The 21,114-nt window shown below is 38.3% G+C and overlaps 1 protein-coding gene across 1 annotated transcript in view; it reads left to right on the top strand.

The window, feature by feature from the left end:
* Positions 1-21,114, top strand: part of LOC138707451 (cell adhesion molecule Dscam2-like) — a 1,157,632-nt gene that overhangs the window by 659,085 nt on the left and 477,433 nt on the right. The window contains exon 3 of the mRNA XM_069836919.1: positions 18,076-18,396. Within this exon, the coding sequence (XP_069693020.1) occupies positions 18,076-18,396 (321 nt within the window). The remainder of the gene's footprint in view (positions 1-18,075; positions 18,397-21,114) is intronic.

The raw sequence follows: 21,114 nt of genomic DNA, 5'->3' as shown, positions 1-21,114 counted from the left end.
AAGAGCAGCGAGGGAGGAAAGCTTCCCAATCCATTTTGTTCCCCCCCCCCCGAAACAGGTAGGTTGAGATTTATCCGAGATTTTGCTCAAACGTAAGGAGATAATCCCCTGAAACGCGGACTTCTGTCGCAGACCGACATGTTACGTCTAATTACATTTGAATGGAAGATTTTAAGAAAAATTTTTGGTACAGTGAAAAACATAGAGAATGGCGAATAAGATATAATCATGAATTATAATAGCTTTACAAATCACCTGATACTGTAAGAACTACTAACATTGAGGTGCCACCGGCGTGACTCAGTCGGTTAACCCTTTCTAACCCAAATTAAATTTACAAGCCATCCATGTTGAAACAAATAGCTGTATTAGGACCAAGTTACGGGAGTGGCAACATTTGAAACAAAACTATATTGATGAAAATATATTGAAATAGAACTTATCCAGCAAAATTTACCTTCATATGTAACACACAAGTATATAAATGCTATAAAGTTAATTATTGCCATATGGTATCTATAGGTAAGAAAGGGTTAAGGGGCTTGCATGCCGGTCTGAAGTTGCGCTCGGACTGACTACCTGGTTGGATTTTTTCCGAGGTTTTTCCCAACCGTAAGGTGAATGCCAGGTAATCTATGGCGAATCCTCGGCCTCATCTCGCCAAATACCATCTCGCTATCATCAAGTTAGTTAGTGGGGTTTAAAAAGGGTGCGTCAGTTACTATGGCTATTTGCGCCCTTATCTAAAATCTTTTACTAAACACAAACACAATACAATAACCAGAATACTTAAAATAACTAAAAAGCGTTGTCACGGTTAAAACGAGGCAGACAAAACTACCATCAATCTCACCGAGCCTAAATAACCTCGTAGTTGATACAGCGTCGTTAAATAAACAACTTAAACATTGAGGTGGGCTGGAGATGTGAAAAGAATGGGAGAGACTGAAATATTCAGAAGGATATTGAAATGCTAGCCAAAAGGAGGAAGTGTAGGATGACCAAGGCTAAGATGGTTGGATGGAGTGGTGTGAAGATACGAGTAGAATTGAGTGAAAAGATGATGGATGATTGCCGGGTATAGCGAGTTATGGAAGATGATCTTGAATGCTCGAATACGGCTGTAGCGCTGGTGGTGGTGGTGGTGGTGGTGGTGGTGGTGGTGGTGGTGGTGGTGGTGGTGAAATATTGGGTAATTTTTGAATAACAGTTTGAAAATATTCTGTTTTCCCTACAATTGAATCGGTTTTTTTTTATAAATCCCATAAGTCGCGAAATACAAAATTTTGGGGAAACACAAAAAAAACTGTTTAAAAGAATTGCATGAGTTAAGAACTGGAATATTTGAAATGAGAAAGGTTGGTAAATACATAACGAATATTTATGTATGCAAAAGAATATTTTAATAGAATATGACTCAATATTCATGTTTGAAAATATTTGACTTACGAGGTTTCTAATAATCTGGTAAAAATTTAACAAAACAATCTCTTTATTTCATAAAATAATTAAACATTTGGTTAAAAAATAATATGAATTTGATTCTCAAAGCCAGTATTTAGAAACTGACTTCATAATTTTTGCGTCATGTGAACAAATTTTACTCTAACCTGTATTAAATGTCACTAAGGACATAAATAATGAAGTTATACATGAAATAATATAATGCAATTATACATTACACGAAAGATAACATTATTCCAACACAGTCATGTCAATTGATGCCCACAGGAGCAAGCGCGCGCTTTAGAGACCAGAAGAGCCTGAGCGCTTTACAGCGGAAAGGAAAGAGACAGACGAAAGAGGTGGTATATGCCGCTTGGTCGAGCTATATACAGGGATGGCCAGCACTGATTCAATAGATAAAGAGAAGAGAGCTTATTAAAACTGTATCCATGTTAATTTTTAGATTTGCCTGAAAAGTATAAGTGCATTATAAGAATGTAAGTTTTAATTTTAATGCTCATTTTTCACAAGTTTGATTTTTTATTCAAAGGAAACATTTTCTCAACTTTTCGTATAGAAAAGTGAAATTTTCAGGTATAGGCCTATTTATTTAGTAGCCTTACAGAATGTTTTCGTAAATCTAATATGCCATATATACGTATTACTGAATATAGTGTATTGAAAATTTTGAAAATATTCGCATGGAAATTGTTTGTAAGGAAATGAATTAACAAAGCAACTACTGTTGAATCATAAGCAAAAGATACGTGCCCATGTGTTGTAAAAATATCAGCTCTATATCTTCAGCAGATTTCGAGAAAATAATTTAATATTCTGATGATAGGAAGTTGCTCACAAATATCACCTTAAAAGCATAATGCGATAAGAGTTTTGTTATGTAATATTAGTTACACTTAAAACAGATACAGTGCCTAGGTAACTTTGCTTTGTACTGTAATATTGTTTTGATAACTTTATTGATTACTTTTGTAAGGCTAAAGATACCATCAATATAAATTACAACTTATCATGTCATACTCAATCTCTTTCTTTGGAATATCACTTTCTTTATAAATGATTTGTTTCATTCACTTAATACAGTATAATATTATACTACTATGGTATTTAAGTAAATATTCCTTCTTAACTCTCTATTATGTTATTAAGATTTAAAACACTAGTGCAATATTAAGAAATCAGTGTTAGTACTTTTGTTTTACAGACAATATAGATAATATTGAACAGAAAGAAGCCATATAAAAATAACGACATAAAATTTCACGTTCCCTTTGAAGTTTGTGCACCACTGTTTTCTCAATCCAACAGGTTGCTTATTCATATACACAACCCTTCCTCTTTCCATACTTAGCGCTTGCTGCCCGCGCACGACGTCAAGGTCAGAAAAATGCGCTTGCTTTGACATCACAGTTCTAACAAATCCAAAAATCGGACACAAAATAATTAATTTACCAAACACAACAGCTTAGGCTATAGTTCTGTTCATTCTGTGTCAGCCTTGTCACTGACTTATGGGCCTTCTCCACGAAACCTAATTTCCAAGCGCACATGTCACAACAGAAATACCGTTTGAATTGTATTTTTTCTATAAAATGGTATAGCTCTTCCTATAGAACAGGAATTAGCAATAAACTCAATTTTGTTAAAATATGACTTATGCAGTTCCTAAAAAAAATCGATTCAGTTCCAAATTCTGAAGTGGCTCCACTCTCCTCTCATCGTCTCCGAGGTTAAGGTTTCTTTGAGTATCTCGCGTACGAAGTACAACCACAGTCTACTATATACAGTCGCGAAGCTTGAGGTGATTTTTTGCAAATCTCGTGATAAAGCGCTCCAAGCGGTTAGCAACTAGAATCAATAGACTGTCCACGGTCGACTTTGGACTGAATCGTATTTCCATCGAGTGCTAGCTAGTTGTGTATTTCACATTGATGCTTGTGAAATGTTCGTTATTGGTTGTAATGAAAATGTTAATGGCTAAAATACAATAATTGGAATAATAATATTTTACTAGAGACGTAGAAAAATTAAGTTTGTTTAATGAAATTTATTGATCACGTTTTATTTTCAATTCTGGTGGGATTATTATTGCTTAGGCCTACTTTTTTTTCAAAGGATATGTTTTTAATTATAGGTGTTAATTTTGTTATTATTTTTATTTGTTACTTTATTAGAGACGTAGAAAAAGTATGTTACAATAAAATTTATTAATCACATTTTATTTCCAATTCTGGTGTGATTATTATTGCTTAACCTCAACTACGTAAGCCCACACTGCAAGTACCGGTACACGTACATAAGTTAACCCATTAATTCACATTTCCATTATTATTGTTGTAAAGGGAAATGCAAATTAATATTTATCGGTTTCATAGTTAATTATCGCTATAATCTTGAATGAGTGAATCGATTATAGTAAATTTAAATTCGTTTTGCACAAACAAAAATAATATTAACCTATTTCTTGCAGGTATCTTCGAGTTTATGCTGGAATTTAATATACTACATTAAAATATTAATTTAACTTTATGCATTTAACATTTCAATAATGGAAGGAAGGTGTTAATTTTTCCAAAAGAACACAACGACATATTTTGTCGGCTGCTAGGAGAGAGATCTGCAATGATGAGGCGATAGTAGCGATCCTAGTGGTGGGCAACTATCCATGTTTGCATTTTTACTACATATTGAGCTTCGCGACTGTATATACAGGGACATCATTTTATTTTTACTTCAATTTTTATTGTACCTGAGTTTTTGAATGTACTTCACTCCCACCCCCTCTACTAGTAAACTTCGAACCGTTCTCCACACAGAACCAAGCGTATACAGTCAAAGTCGCCTTACGGTTACAGTAAACACAAACAGTACTAAGTTAGTGAGTATAGTACGTTCCAAAAAATATGTTCGCTTTCAATATATTGAATCATATTCTCGTACAGGTAATGTCGTCCGTTTGCCTATGTCACATCCCGGTTTCCCCCACCTGCTTCTGCTCATCTTTCTGTAAAGGGTAGTAGTTGGGCTATCTTAGCTCTTTTTTGAAAACATTAATTTCTGTTATGAATTGGACGTCTACGTAATATTATACAACTGTTTAAAATAAATAAAAGGGCCTCGTTAATTAATTGTCACGTGATTTCCATCCTTTCTACGACCCTGCGACAAAACCACTTGGACGGACAGTAGATAGAATTTCTGAGTAATTTTATCTTTTCGGATCGGGCAGAAGTGAAGATTGAATTTACAGTACGTAAAGTCCTCTTTTATAGAGTAGGTGTCCACACCTGTGGAGTAACGGCTAGCGCGTCTGGCCGCGAAACCAGGTGGCCCGGGTTCGATTCCCGGTCGGGAAAAGTTACCTGGTTGAGGTTTTTTCCGGGGTTTTCCCTCAACCCAATATGAGCAAATGCTGGGTAACTTTCGGTGCTGGACCCCGGACTCATTTCACCGGCATTATCACCTTCATCTCATTCAGACGCTAAATAACCTAAGATGTTGATAAAGCGTCGTAAAATAACCCACTAAAATAAAAAAAATTAGAGTAGGCACAAAATTATTTTAACATAAGTTACTAGTAGGCCTACGAAAGACGAAACTGGTAATTGGAATTAGGTACAATAGTCTATAGTGCGATAATATGCAAAAAAGAACTGAAGCCTGTATCGAAATGAACGGCCACATTTTAAACAATGTGTTCAAATATCCATATTATGATTATTTTTCAATTTAACTTCATTCTCTATATTGTACGCTAATATGTTGTAGACAGTGTAATGTAGGCTACACTGCATAATGAATACGTCCGAATGGAGTAAAAGCACTTATTGTTAATACAGTACTGTATTTTGATTAAAGAAAAACTCAATGAAAGTTATCGAACTCAAAATCGCGATATTTCCTAGTTTACGTAAATGGATGAACTACTTTTCTTCCCTCCTATACCTAGTAAAGTGATTTGTTTGTATTTTACGCCAGTGTCATCGAACTTCAGTGGAAGGGGGAAGAAAACGGTGTTTCCGGTTTTGAACTTTAATCCAAAGGTATAACCAGGTTAATATTAGAAATGTTAGTAAAAATAAAATGATGTCCCTGTAGTAGACTGTGGTACAACTCGATCAACGACCCCCGTCGTGAGGTCGGCAGGATATGGGTCTACTGCTTTACTGATTTCGGAGACTCGAAGTTGAGGTTTGTAGTCGAGATTCAAAGACCAACGTCAGAGGTGATAATTTGTTAACAAAAGGAGGCGTTTGATGCGGTGCTCCGAAACGGAAGACAAGAGATAGCTTCGTCATTATCTGTGCTCTCCCCTTACAGTCGCTCCACAAAATAGACCTGTTGATATAGATTAATGCCCGAGTTCGGAAGTTTCGGTTCTACCGATTTAGACAAGCCGCTGAGCGAGTGATCAAATCGCGTCACATCCCGCAGTGTAGAATATTTCAGCTTAAGCCCGCGTGTTATCGAATGTTTCAGTCACAAACGGTTATTCCACTATAGTGTCGCAGAGTATTAAGGCAGGAATTTTTTATTGTAATCAAATATTAATTGAGGAGTTAGATGCAAGAAGGGCTTGAGAGAGCAAAGTACAGGAGACTACGGTTTTGCTATAGGCTAGTCGTAATTTATAATACGATTTTTATATGCAGGATGAAATATGTTGCAAATCAATCACTTTGAGAAATCACAAATATACAGGGACATCAATTTATTTTTACCAACATTTTTAACATTAACCTGGCTATACTCGGAAACACTGTTTCCCCCTTCCATTACAGGAGTTTGATGTTGCTAGTGCAATATGTAAACAAATCATTTTACTAGCTATAGTAGGAGAGAAAAGTAGTGTATCCATTTATGTTGTAGGGAAATACGATGTTACGATTTTCAGTTTGATCATCACTTTTACGGAATTTATCAAAATACAGTAGAGTAGTAACATATTTTTTTCAAAAAACTCAACTTTTCAGGCGGCCATGTTCGTTACGTAATGTCTACTTTATTTAGCATATTAATTATTGATGTTATCATACAATATAGAGAGTGCATTTAAATTGAGGGGGTCATAAGTAAAGGGCTGTAAGTGCACTTAAGTTACTTTTGAGAAAATGGGGTTTAAATATTTAAGCTTTCGTAAAATCGGTGAATTTTTTTATTTAAATTTTAATGTGTGATGCGATTAAAATATCCCTTTGCCACTAAAATTTTAGATACTTTTGCTTACACTGGATGCACTTAACTCATGTTATTACAAATGTCACTAGCATTCCTTTGCTTCCAGCCACCTCAATTCAAAAAAAGCTAATCTGAATTATTAAACAAATTGCTGAAAATGGTTCCCGTTCATTACAATGCAGGCTTCAATTCAGTACGCATATTATTAAAAACATTTTGAAGCATATTCTCTGAAATTGAATTTATCGTTTCTTGAATATAATTTTTTAGTACAATATTATTAATATAGGTTCTTTCTTCTATAGAAAACGCAATCATATTTATGAAACACACTATACACTGCAGTGTTTACTTCACTGCTTGAAGACTTCGAATGCAACAGCGGCCGTAAGTTTGTGTGTCTGACGGGAGCAAGGACATTAGTGAAGGGGTGAGAGTGAAGTACATTCAGAAATTCAGGTACAATAAAAATGCAAGTAAAAATAAAATGATGTCCCTGTATGTATTTTTATCGGGGTTTCCAAGAATAAAACTTTCAGTTACAAATTTTAAATTTGATATGGAGATGTAATTTCTTATGTTAGGGCGTACTTAATTTTACATTAATTTTATAAATCATTATTTAAATTACTTATGACAGTTTCATTAAATATCCTAATACTGTAATGAAGGTATTAAATGTTAAACTGAGTTATCTTAAACCTTTTTAAGATAACCTAATACTGACAAGCAAACGTTCTGATGGGGGCAGATAAAAAAGTTAAATTTTTTTCTTCCACCATGTTAATAATGTCAGAAGAAGTGTTTATACAAATTTTGGCCACTCGACCGCAATTATAAGGCCGTCCAGAAAGTGGTTTTCTCTTGGGCCGTTTATAGAAAAAAGCACAATTGCATGTAAATATTTATTGAAACAGATACAGCAATTGTTGCGCTATTTGTCAACATATCCCCCAATGAAATTAAGATATGTCATACCATGGGATCAATTTTTGTATCATAGAAGTCAGCCGCCTCAGATAGGAACCAGCGTTTGACTGTGTCTGCACCTCTCTCTGTCGATCCCATGATATGGGAAGTGTCTCAGTTCCGATGGAAAATATGTTGAAAATAGCTCAACAATTGCTGTGTCTGCTCCAATAAATTTGTCCAATGAAATTGTGTTTTTTTTTCTGTTAACGGCCCCTGGCGAACTTATTCTTTACGGCTCTCGTAATTGCGGTCGAGTTGCCAAAATTTCTAAAAGCGCTTCTTTTGACATTATTAATATGGTGGAAGAAAAAAAATTAACGTTTTTATCTGCCCCCATCAGAACGTTTCCTTGTGAGGTGAAGAATGTGATCCCAAAACGCGTCAAGTCCACTTTTATGAAAGGACTGGGAAAATTTTTGTATCCACCGTTCTACGGACTGATCGAGTTTTGAAGTAACATGCACATAACACAATATTTTAGACAAGGATTGTCGATGTTTTAGAATAAAATATGCTTAAACGTAATGATAGGCGTATAGGGCTATGTGTATAAATAATAAAAATAGCCAAATGGACTGAGCGAGTTTCGGAATCACACTCTTCAATTGGTCATTGGTTTAATTTTAAGACTTTCTATGAGTTATTGTCATTTTTTAAGAAATCATTTCATTTCATATTAAAAAACTATTGATAAAACAACACAATTGCTAAACGAAATGCTTCATACACATTAAACACTCTGATGCATACTTTAACTTAGAATGATATTATAGATTGGATTCTTGTTTGTACGTATAATAAATATTCGTTTAAAACTTCCAACTCAATAGTAAGTAGTTAATTCCCCGATTCTCCACCTGGAGAGTCGCCCGATATGGACACGCAACTTCACAGGGTTATATATACAGGGTTAGTTAAAAGTCCCGCACCACCTAAATAACTTTTGAAGCATGTGGTTCAGTGACATGAAACTTGGTATGTGGGGATAACCATATACTAAGAACTCAATAATGGTATTTCCGAGTTTTTTCTACTTCCGGTTTAACCGCAAGTAACTCAAACTCTCTTATTTTAATTGTAACACCCAATATATTATTTATTTTTGAATAAAGCTCATTAAGAGCTTTTCAAAAATTACCCACAATTGATACTTCTGTACAAATTCAGTGTTGCTAAGTCAAGAAAACAGAAAAGTGTATTGAATAATAAAATAATAAATGCACCATCTAAATAACTTTTGAAGCATATGGTTCAGTGATATGAAACATGGTATGTGAGGATAACCAAATGCTAAGAACTCAATAATGGTATTACCGAGTTTTTTCTACTTCCGGTTAAACCGGAAGAAACTCCAACTCTCTTATTTTAAATGGAACACCCAATACAGTATATATATTTTTTTATTTTTGAATAAAACTCATTAAGAGCTTTTCAAAAAGTACCCACACTTGATACGTCTGTACAAACTCAGTTTTGCTAAATAAAAATGGAACTGGTGCAAGATATTCCTAAAGCCTGGTTAAATCATTCCTTAAATGGTTTCTATGATCGAGTGACACATTGTAAAGCAGCTGAGGGCTACCAATTTGAACACACACAATATAGAAGGTGAGCTAGCTTTGTTTTGTTTTTGTTAAGGAAGGAGTATTTTATTATTTTAATATTCTATACACTTTTCTGTTTTCTTGACTTCGCAACACTGTATTTGTACAGAAGTATCGAGTGAGGGTACTTTTTGAAAATCTTTTAATGAGCACTATTCAAAAATAAAAAAATATATATTGAGTGTTCCATGTAAAATAAGAGAGTTAGGGTTACTTCCGGTTAAACCGGAAGTAGAAAAAACTCGGTAATACCATTATTGAGTTCTTAGCATATGGTTGTCCTCACATACCAAGTTTCATATCACTGAACCGTATGCTTCAAAAGTTATTTAGGTGGTGCGTTTATTATTTTAATATTTGATAAACTTTTTTTCCTTGACTTAGTAACACTGAATTTTTACAGAAGTATCAAGTGTGGGTAATTTTTGAAAAGCTCTTAATGAGTACTATTCAAAAATAAAATAATATATTGGGTGTTCCATTTAAAATAAGAGAGTTTGAGTTACTTCCGGTTAAACCGGAAGTAGAAAAAACTCGGTAATACCATTATTGAGTTCTTAGTATATGGTTAGCCTCACATACCAAGTTTCATGTCACTGAACCGTATGCTTCAAACGTTATTTAGGTAGTGCAGGACTTTTAACTAACTCTGTATACATGCTTGCATGATTATTTTTAGTGATGAAAAATCTTACCCTAATGATACGACGACGAAATTGATACGAATCGAGCGCACAATGTAAAATGATAAAATTTGTGATATTCGTGTCGCTGATTTTTTTTTTTACAGTGTATCCATCTGATTGCTCTTGAATCAGACCTCTCATTTATAGTATACAGTTAAATGTTCATTAAGAAATTACTATTCACAAAGACGTAGCTTTGTTTTAAGTGCTGAATGCATTACTGTATAGCACCGTTGAATCTGGGGTCTGCTCTTTTGTGTTAATGAAAGTAGGCAAACGCTCTCGAATTTATAGCCGTACCATCAAGATCAGATAAAATGGTTTGAGTCATTCCAAACCCGTAGGAACGTTAATGTGCTTGAATGCTAGTTAAGATTTGATCATCACGACATTCTCTGAATTAATGGAAACCCGTTGTTGATTATTATTATTATTTCGCAGTTGAGAGATATTCCTTTCGCCTTATTCCGGGGACCTGATCCGTGCTGCTGATGTGCTCCTTAACACCTCAGCAAATTTCGGTTGATTTGCGAATGACTTTGAAAGTGCTGTCACATGGTGATAACGATAATGATTATAACAATGTAGTAGTATCCAGACGAGGAACCTGCACAAACTGTGCACACAGGCCAAAGTTGTTGATTAAGTATTGAGAAAAAAATGTTTTCAGTTTCTCTAGATTTATTCCCATAGTTTGTTTTAAATACAGAATGTCCATAAAGTCTATAACAAATGAGATAATTGATGAACGACATATTCTCTAAATTTAAAACGTGCTACACATTTCTACGGGTTGGGGACAACTGGCCACAGAAAATTGGCCACAGAGGCAACTCTCCACATAATTGAAATTCGTATCAAAGACAATTAGCCACACATTAAAAGTCAAGGCAATGCTAAAAATCGCAACAATTTATAATATATTTCTATGGTAACACAAGACAAATCCAGAAGCTGTAAACTAATTCGAAACTATGGCGGAAGAAATTCGCTTCACAAAATTAGAAAGAGGCTCTGAGAAATTAATATATCTTGGCTACATGTACTAGAGACTTAGAGAAAATAAGAATGGAGTTGTTTGGCGCTGTGACATGCGTGGCGGGTATAATGCAACAGTCACGCTTTCAGAAGATGGAAGCAGTGTCGTCAAAGAACCGTCTGAGCACAAGAATCATTCTACAGACTGGGGAAGGATTAAGGCAAAGAAATGTGTAGAGAACATGAAGGCAAGGGCGGGGACTTCCCGAGAACCAACGTCTGTCATTATTCAAAATGAGTTACAGCATATTGCAAGCGAAGCCAATGTGAATCTACCGAAGAAACCATCTATTAAAAAAACTGTGCGCGTGCCAGGAAGCTGCACCTACCACCTGAACCAAGGAATAATAACGAACTGAACGTTATAGCCGACAGATACACTAAGACCATACAAGGAGAAAATGGTGGTTGTATTTTGAACCGGAGGACAACGTGAAAGTTATCATATTTGCCACTAATTCGCATTTAAATAAATTGTTACGGTCCCATTTTTGGATAATGGACAGTGTGGCAAATTGTCTATCTGTGGCAAATTGTCTATTTGTGGCAAATTGTCTATCTGTGGCGAATTGTCCCTATTACCAATTTTCTGTGGCCAATTGTCCCAGTTACCAATTTTCTGTGGCCAATTGTCCGGAATCGCATGTCTACCTCCATTATCAACAGACTTTCTCAAACGTTTGACCTTTTCTCTTTGAATTCTCTCCAATGTGTGAAGATCCGAAGCAGCCATTGCAGTGGCTATCCTTTCCTAGAGATGGTGGAGATCCCTGATTTTTCACAGCATACAACCTGGAACTCAAAATTACCGATTTGCTAAACTCTATGGGACTGAGGTCAGGTGACCGTGGTGCCTCTTCTCTAAATCCGGCGTCCGGGAAACGTGTCATCAAACCGGTGCGCAGAGGCATACAAACCTTGCATAAAGAGATGACGCCCCGTCTTGCACAAACCATTCTCGACGACCGATTACATCAAGTTCTGGTACAATTTAATCACTCAATATACGGAGGTATTTTTTTTCCGCTGACTTCGGGTTCAAAGAAGAATAACCAATAATTTAACGTCCCATAAACCACACCACACCACCACATTTGAAGTCCTGCACCTTGGTGCCATTAAACTAGTGGGGGTTCTTGTTTGACAAGTATCTCAAACATTGCTTGTTCACGTCCCCAGAAACTTAAACGTTCGCCTACTCGGAGAACAACATTCCCTCCAAGAAAGATGGATTTCTTTGAATTTGGAGCAAGAGTTTTCAGCACATTTAAAAAATGTTTCGTTCGCTTTTTCCTGGTCAGTATATTTCATTAGTAAAATAATAAGTTGGAACATTTGATTAGCCAGCGGCGTAGCTCAGTTGACTGAGGCGCTTGCCTGCTGATCCGGAGTTGCGCTTGGGTATGAGTTCGATTCCCGCTTGGGCTGATAATTGCCTAGTTGGGTTTCTTTCGAGGTTTTCTCGAACCGTAATGCAAATGTCAGGCAATCTATGGCAAATCCTTGGCATCATCCCCCCAAATACCATTTTGCTATTATCAATCTCATCGTCGCAATATGACCTAGTAGTTGATACAACGTCGTTAAATAACCAAATAAATTTTATTTTTATTATTTTGTTTTTGGCTTTTGAACTTCACTGCCCAACATGAAATATTACGCACTCTTAATAATAAACATATGTGGAAATGAATGCACAGAACTCTTGTGTATATGTGTGCAAAGTTTCATTACTCCAGGCGTAACCATTTAGGTTATGTTATGTTTTATTTACCGACGCTCGCAACTGCAGAGGTTATATCAGCGTCGCCGGATGTGCCGGAATTTTGTCCCGCAGAAGTTTTTACATGCCAGTAAATCTGTCGGATTTAAGCACACTTAAATGTCATCGACCTGGCCCGGGATCGAACCCGCAACGTTGGGCATAGAAGGCCAGCGCTATACCAACTCGCCAACCAGGTCGACACCATTTAGGAAATACCTTATTTATAGTACCGTAATTTAGAATGTAAAAAGTCTGATTTGTGATAAAATCACTTCAAACTTTTTAATATGAATTCTGAATATAATAACCACTTCCATGGGATAAACTGAATTTCTAACTTAGAATAAAGAAATCGCGATGAAATCTTCACTGCAGTATTCCTAAAAAAATAGATTTTTGGCACCATATTTAAAAAGTGACCAAAAATTGGCCAAAACTCAATATCCCGTCTCCTTTACGACAATGTGGATGGAGATGTCTAGTGAAAACACCGTACAACACCATACTTTACTCGGGCATTCCTCGAACTCTTCCAAATTAAAAGTCTGGTATTTACGATGGAAAGCCGAGCGTCCAGCCTTTCCGCTGAAGTACCCCAACCACGGGAGTAATATTAGTTAATTAAGGAGTAGCTAGTCTATCCTATCCAATCTAGTCTACTCCATCCAATCTAGAGTAGGGAAGTTATATTTGTGCGCGTGAACGAAGCTCGTTCGCGCATGAGTGAGCCAGAGATATATTTGCGATGTTGCAATTCACTCACGGGGGAACACAAAACACAATCGTAAAAGTCTGAAGCTTCTCGCCGAGCACTGTGATCCCCAGGTGACGGGAAACAAGAGATCCACTATAATTACGAGAAGTTTTAGCGTCTCATATTCTCTAACCAAGGACAACCGGGATGTACAAGCGTAACGTGTGCTCCTGGTCAGTGATAGATGAACAAGTGCTGCACCTGGCGTTCAGTAATCCAGTTGTAAATATCTTTACTTTTCATAAGTAATTTCTCGTGCTTATTTATGTAATTCCACACGCTTACGAAATTTCATTGTAATGTTAATATGCACGTTATTACTGTTTTAAAGCAACAAGTAGACACAAGGAAATAAAACAGAAAGGAAGCTCCAATACGGCAACAGAAACACACAATCAGACTGACGCACATTTACTAATGTAGTCTAAGTCAAAACTTCACTGCGACAAATCCAGATTAAAGTGCCATCCGATCACACACATATGCTTTCCTTATATAGTCTCCTTTATCGGATTTAATCAGTTGCATCCTATTAATTGTACCCTAAAAGTCAATATCCACTGTCACACTAATGCAGTCTGGTTCATCCCACAGTAATCAGTATGGTCTATGCCACCCACCATGGTCTATATAGGCATATGCAGTCTGTCTATCTACCCTGTGAAGTCTGGCCTAACTAGCCCTGTACATTTTGTTCTCTATATATCTGTGCTGTTTGGTCTGTCTAGCCCTGTGCAATTTGGTATGTCTCACACTTTGTAGCCTGATCTACATCACTCTGTGTAGTCTGGTACGTCCAACCCTATACAGTCCGGTCTCTAACACCGTGCAGTCTATCTAACCCTATGCAGTGTTGTATATCTAAACTTATGCAGTCTGATCTATCTAACCCTATGTATCCTAGTTATGCAGTCTGGTCTGTCTAATCCTAAGCAGTCTAGTCTATCCATTCCCTCTACTCTGTGCTATCTCACCCTACGTATGCAATATTTATTCCATCCAACATTTTGTGGTCTCGTCACTCCTCAACGTATGTGGCCTTTTCTCTTACCACCCTGTGCAGTATCGTCTCTCCCCACTTTATTCGGTCTCAAATTTTTCCATCATTTACTTTCTCGCCTCTTCCAACCCTGTTCGGTCCCTTCTGTCCTCATCTGATGAGCTCTCGTCTCTCACAATTGGCGTGCTCTCGTCTCCCCCAAATTACGCGGTCTCGTCTCTCCACAAATTACGCGGTCTCGTCTCTCCCCAAAATACGCGGTCTCGTCTCTACTCAAATTACGCGGTCTCGTCTCTCCCCAAATTACGCGTTCTCGTCTCTCCCCAAATTACGCGGTCTCGTCTCCCCCAAATTACGCGGTCTCGTCTCTCCTCAAATTACGCGGTCTCGTCTCTACTCAAATTACGCGGTCTCGTCTCTACTCAAATTACGCGGTCTCGTCTCTACTCAAATTACGTGGTCTCGTCTCTCCTCAAATTACGCGGTCTCGTCTCTCCTCAAATTACGCGGTCTCGTCTCTCCTCAAATTACGCGGTCTCGTCTCTCCCCAAATTACGCGGTCTCGTCTCTACTCAAATTACGTGGTCTCGTCTCTCCCCAAATTACGCGTTCTCGTCTCTCCCCAAATTACGCGTTCTCGTCTCTCCCCAAATTACGCGGTCTCGTCTCCCCCAAATTACGCGGTCTCGTCTCTCCTCAAATTACGCGGTCTCGTCTCTCCACAAATTACGCGGTCTCGTCTCTCCCCAAATTACGCGGTCTCGTCTCTACTCAAATTACGCGGTCTCGTCTCTCCTCAAATTACGCGGTCTCGTCTCCCCCCAAATTACGCGGTCTCGTCTCTACTCAAATTACGCGGTCTCGTCTACCCCAAATTACGCGGTCTCGTCTCTCCACAAATTACGCGGTCTCGTCTACCCCAAATTACGCGGTCTCGTCTCTCCCCAAATTACGCGGTCTCGTCTCTCCCTAACTTACGCGGTCTCGTCTCTCCTCAAATTACGCGGACTCGTCTCTCCTAAAATTACGCGGTCTCGTCTCTCCCCAAATCACGCGGACTCGTCTCTCCTCAAATTACGCGGTCTCGTCTCTCCTCGAATTACGCGGTCTCGTCTCTACTCAAATTACGCGGTCTCGTCTCCTCAAATTACGCGTTCTCGTCTCTCCTCAAATTACGCGGTCTCGTCTCTCCTCAAATTACGCGGTCTTGTCCCTCCCTAACTTACGCGGTCTCGTCTCTCCTCAAATTACGCGGTCTCGTCTCTACTCAAATTACGCGGTCTCGTCTCCTCAAATTACGCGTTCTCGTCTCTCCTCAAATTACGCGGTCTCGTCTCTCCTCAAATTACGCGGTCTCGCCTCTCCTCAAATTACGCGGTCTCGTCTCTCCTCAAATTACGCGTTCTCGTCTCTCCTCAAATTACGCGGTCTCGTCTCTCCTCAAATTACGCGGTCTCGTCTCTCCTCAAATTACGCATTCTCGTCTCTCCTCAAATTACGCGGTCTCGTCTCTCCTCAAATTACGCGGTCTCGTCTCTCCTCAAATTACGCGGTCTCGTCTCTCCTCAAATTACGCGGTCTCATCTCCTCAAATTACGCGTTCTCGTCTCTCCTCAAATTACGCGGTCTCGTCTCTCCTCAAATTACGCGGTCTCATCTCCTCAAATTACGCGTTCTCGTCTCTCCTCAAATTACGCGGTCTCGTCTTTCCCCAAATTACGCGGTCTCGTCTCTCCTCAAATTACGCGGTCTCGTCTCTCCTCAAATTACGCGGTCTCGTCTTTCCCCAAATTACGCGGTCTCGTCTTTCCCCAAATTACGCGGTCTCGTCTCTCCTCAAATTACGCGGTCTCGTCTCTCCTCAAATTACGCGGTCTCGTCTCTCCTCAAATTACGCGGTCTCGTCTCTCCTCAAATTACGCGGTCTCGTCTTTCCCCAAATTACGCGGTCTCGTCTCTCCTCAAATTACGCGGTCTCGTCTTTCCCCAAATTACGCGGTCTCGTCTCTCCTCAAATTACGCGGTCTCGTCTCTCCTCAAATTACGCGGTCTCGTCTCTCCTCAAATTACGCTGTCTCGTCCCTCCCTTACTTACGCGTTCTCGTCTCACAGTATTTGCTCTCAATGCTGTTCTGTGTAATCGTGCCCGATTGGCTTAACTGCCCAGCCACATAATGTTCTACTAGTTGACGGTCTATCGGTTTTATCCCATGCAAAATTTACTTAACTCACTTGAGTAGGGCAGTGTGAACGAAGTGAGATAAATGAGACAAATGACCTTATGCTAGGAGCTCACGATGGTTCAGAAAAATCAGATAGAGAATGGAGCGAGACGAACAGCGTGGAAAACACGAGTGAAGAAGTTACGTTACTCTTCCCTTTCCACGAGGCCACAAGTGACATCAGAGTAAACTTTTCATGTCAAAATGTGGTACTTTTTCTCTCTTATAAATCGAAACAGACGTTCTACGTCGAAATATTCGTTGGACTTGTACGAGGCGTGTTCTTAAAGTAAGTTCCAAAAGGGTGTAGTAAGTAAACGGGAAGATATTTACAAACTATTTTTGTTGCATTGTATTCCCCACACTTCAATTACTTCCCAACATAATCTCCACCATTATTGAGGCATTTATCGAGTCGTGGCACAAGTCTTTCTATCCCCTCATTGTAGAATTCGCCCGCCTGCAATGCGAACCACTCCCGCACTGCTGTTTTCACTTCGTCGCCATCAAAACGTTGACCACAGAGGAACTTCTTGAGGTCCAGGAAGAGATGAAAGTCACTCGGAGCCAAATCCGGGCTGTAGGGGGGATGGTCAATTTGTTCCGAGCCAAATTTCGAGATGAGATTTTGGGTGTCGTTGCCATCAAAACGTTGACCACCGAGGAACTTCTTGAGGTGCAGGAAGAGATGAAAGTCACTCGGAACCAAATCCGGACTGTAGGGGGGATGGTCAATTTGTTCCTGTCCTCATGATTTTTTTCATCGACAGCACGCACCAAATTGTCATTGACCAAAGATGGCCGACCGGTATGTTGCTCGTCATGCACAGAGACGCGGCCCTCTTTGAACTTCCTAACCCATCTCCTGACCATTCCATCACTAATGGCATTATCATCATGCACCTCACAAAGTTGACGATGAATGTCAGCTGGTTTGATGTTTCTCGCATTCAAGAAATGGATAACAGAGCGCATCTCACAGTCGGCGGGGTGCTCGATCACTTTAAACATTTCAACTGATCGTAACTAACCCCACACACGGACTGAAGCTCTGAAACTGCATACACAGCTTGTCTGAAGATTGAAGAAGAAAATACGCATGCGCAAAATAACGATTGCAGCGATGTGACGGCTATAATTGAAAACGGAACTTACTTTAAGAACACGCCTCGTAGATGTAGTGATTACAACAACAGTTAGGACATTCTATTATTATTATTGTTATTATTATTATTATTATTATTATTATTATTATTATTATTATTATTATTATGAATGTTTGCATAGTGAAGACTTGCCCTGGTGAACACACTACACTGCATAGTGTACACGCAAAGGGCGTATATCCATTAAAATGCTGATCCTAACAGCAAGTTGTCTTTGGCTGCTCAGGTGCGTCGGGCTTGATGGACGGGCAAGGCCCGCTGCTGGTACAGGAGCCGCCCCCGCGACTCGAATTTTCCAACAGCACCGGGGGACGCCTCGACTGCAGCGCGCGCGGGAGCCCCAAGCCCACGGTGCACTGGCTGCTGGTGGACGGCACCCCCGCAAACAGCATCTCGGGGCTGCGCTATCAGCTGCAGAACGGATCTCTGGCATTCCCCGCATTCAGCGCCGCGGAATTCCGACCAGATGTCCATCGGGCGGTTTACCGCTGCGTGGCCAGCAATGCCCTGGGCCGCGCCCTCAGCCGGGATGTCAGGCTTCGAGCAGGTATGTCAACATTTGCAAAATGAACTGTCACTTGGCTTCTGTCTTTATCAGATGACTTTCCTGCAGACGGATCAGGACTCATTATTAGACTTCCAAGTTGAGACATATTTACTCTGAAGTTACATACACACAGAATAATACCACAGTCTACTACATACAGTCGCGAAGCTTGAGGTGTTTTTGCAAATCTCGTAATAAAGCGCTCCAAGCGGTTAGCAACTAGAAACAATAGACTGTCCATGGTCGACTTTGGACTGTGTCGTATTTCTATCGAGTGCTAGCTCGTTGCGTATTTCACATTGATGCTTGTGAAATGTTCGTTATTGGTTATAATGAAAATGTTAATGGCTAAAAATATAATAATTGGAATAATAATATGGGACAAGGAGGAAACGTTTGTAGTGCTATAAATTGTAGCAACAGTAAGAGAAAGAGGCCAGAGTTATCCTTTGTCCGATTTCCGAAAGATTCAGAAAGGTTCCTGGGTTTCCACAATAATGCTGTGCAGAAACAAATCTCTTAATTTTGAAGTTCTTTGTGACTGTTAGAATACATTATATCCTTAAATTTCACAATGAAATGTTTCAGTCTAACCGAAAGGACATTAGATACCGGTTAAAATTCTGTCACTTAGGCTGCTAAATTTCCAGGAAAATAAAGGTTAGGTCTACTTTTTTTTCAGGGGATATATTTTTAATTATAGCTATTAACTTTGTTATTATTTTATGTGTTGTTTTACTAAAGACGTAGAAAAATTAAGTTTGTTTTAATTAAATTTATTAATCACGTTCTATTTTCAATTCTGGTGGGATTATTATTGCTTAGGCCTATTTTTTTCGAAGGATACGTTTTTAATTATAGCTGTTAATTTTGTTGTTATTTTTATTTGTTGCTTTACTAGAGACGTAGAAAAAGTCTGTTACAATAAAATTTATTGATCACGTTTTATTTCCAATTCTGGTGTGATTATTATTGCTTAACCTCATCCCACTTTGTTAACTACGTAAGCCTACACTGCAAGTACCGGTACGCATAAGTTACTCCATTAATTCATATTTCCATTATTATTGATGTAAAGGGAAATGCAAATTAATATTTATTGGTTTCATAGTTAATTATAGTTATAATCTTGACTGAGTGAAGCTATTATAGTAAATTTCAGTTCGTTTTGCACAAACAAAAATTATATTACTTATTTCTTGCAGGTATCTTCGAGTTTATGGTGGAATTTAATATACTTCATTAAAATAATAAATGAACTTTATCCATTTAATATTTCAATAATGGAAGGAAGGTGTTAATTTTTCCAAAAGAAAACGACAACGAAAGTGTAACATATTTTGTCGTCTGCCGGGAGAGAGATCTGCGATGATGAGGCGATAGTAGCAATCCTAGTGATGGGCAACTACCCGTGTTTGCATTTTTACTACATATTGAGCTTCGCGACTGTATATAGTAGACTGTGATAATACAGTCTTATAAAATAGCTGGCAATGTAGTCCTCTCCCCTCATACGCATCATGTCAGTTAGATGGAGCAACACAGGACAAGAAAAAAAATTGAATGTTCGCCTGAAGAACAAACGTAAATATTACAGCAGGGATGAGACGATATTAGCTCCCAATAATGGTAGAAGAGCTCGACCTTGAACCCGAGCGCATAGCGCATCCACTACGTAGCGTCGTAACGTAGATATCAGGGATGTACAGTACATGCACATGCAGCGAATAAAGGCAGCAATCATTACAATAACTTGCGTTACTGAATTTCTGGCTATGTAATAGAGCTAATTACTAAGTTATTTAATTTACATGTACATATATAAACAAATCGCAAAGGGAAGGGTTTTTTAGGAACAAAAAGAGAAATAGGAAAAGTTAATTGTATGTAAACCATTTTATAGTTAAAAGCAATTATTTATCATGTAAATACTTCACTTCATTGTTTAGGAGAAACTAATAGGGTCTACCTGCTCGACGTGTGTGATCTCTAAGTACTTTTGAGTATTTGTTGAAAACATAATAATGGCAATATTGATTGAAATAGAGTATATTGATTGTGTGATTGTGAAAATGTAGTCCTTACTCTCCAGTCGTGATTATGTAATGAGATTTCTTAGAGTGATTTGCGAGATGCATGTAACACGAAAAAACAAATTGATTAAATTAAGATATTGAGAGCCATCGTAATTTTTGGGGTCAATCATTTAAGGATATATGTATGAGATTTTAAACTTCCACAATTTCGGCCAAAATTTGTGAAATTTAAACTATATAAACAGATCGATCTATAATAATATTATCTGTACAAAATTTGGTGCAATTAGGTCTAATAGTTTTGAAATTATATTTATCCTCGACCACGCCGAAATGTAGTAATTATACACCTGGTAGCAGACCTTTAATGCATGTCATTAAAGTACACCTACTCATTAAAGGTCAGGTCTTTCAGCCAATGACGACTCAGGTTACAACTGTTCAGCCAATGACAGGTCAGCTTTCTACCGTTATAAAACCGCAAGTATCGATTATTCTCGGATATGCAATCGAAAGAGAATTGGCGAAAAGTCACGGAGGCTGGAAATCCAATACTGTCGCAGAAGGTTATGTTCTGTTACTATAATAATTACCGTTAATTGTAAATAATATTCAAATAAATTGAATTTGTCATCTCGTGTTTCAATGTCTAATTTAATTTCAATGTTATCTCTGTAGGTTC

This window comes from Periplaneta americana, chromosome 10 (genome assembly GCF_040183065.1).
Source record: "Periplaneta americana isolate PAMFEO1 chromosome 10, P.americana_PAMFEO1_priV1, whole genome shotgun sequence".
Classification (NCBI taxonomy): domain Eukaryota; kingdom Metazoa; phylum Arthropoda; class Insecta; order Blattodea; family Blattidae; genus Periplaneta; species Periplaneta americana.
This window is presented reverse-complemented; position numbering and strand designations above follow the sequence as displayed.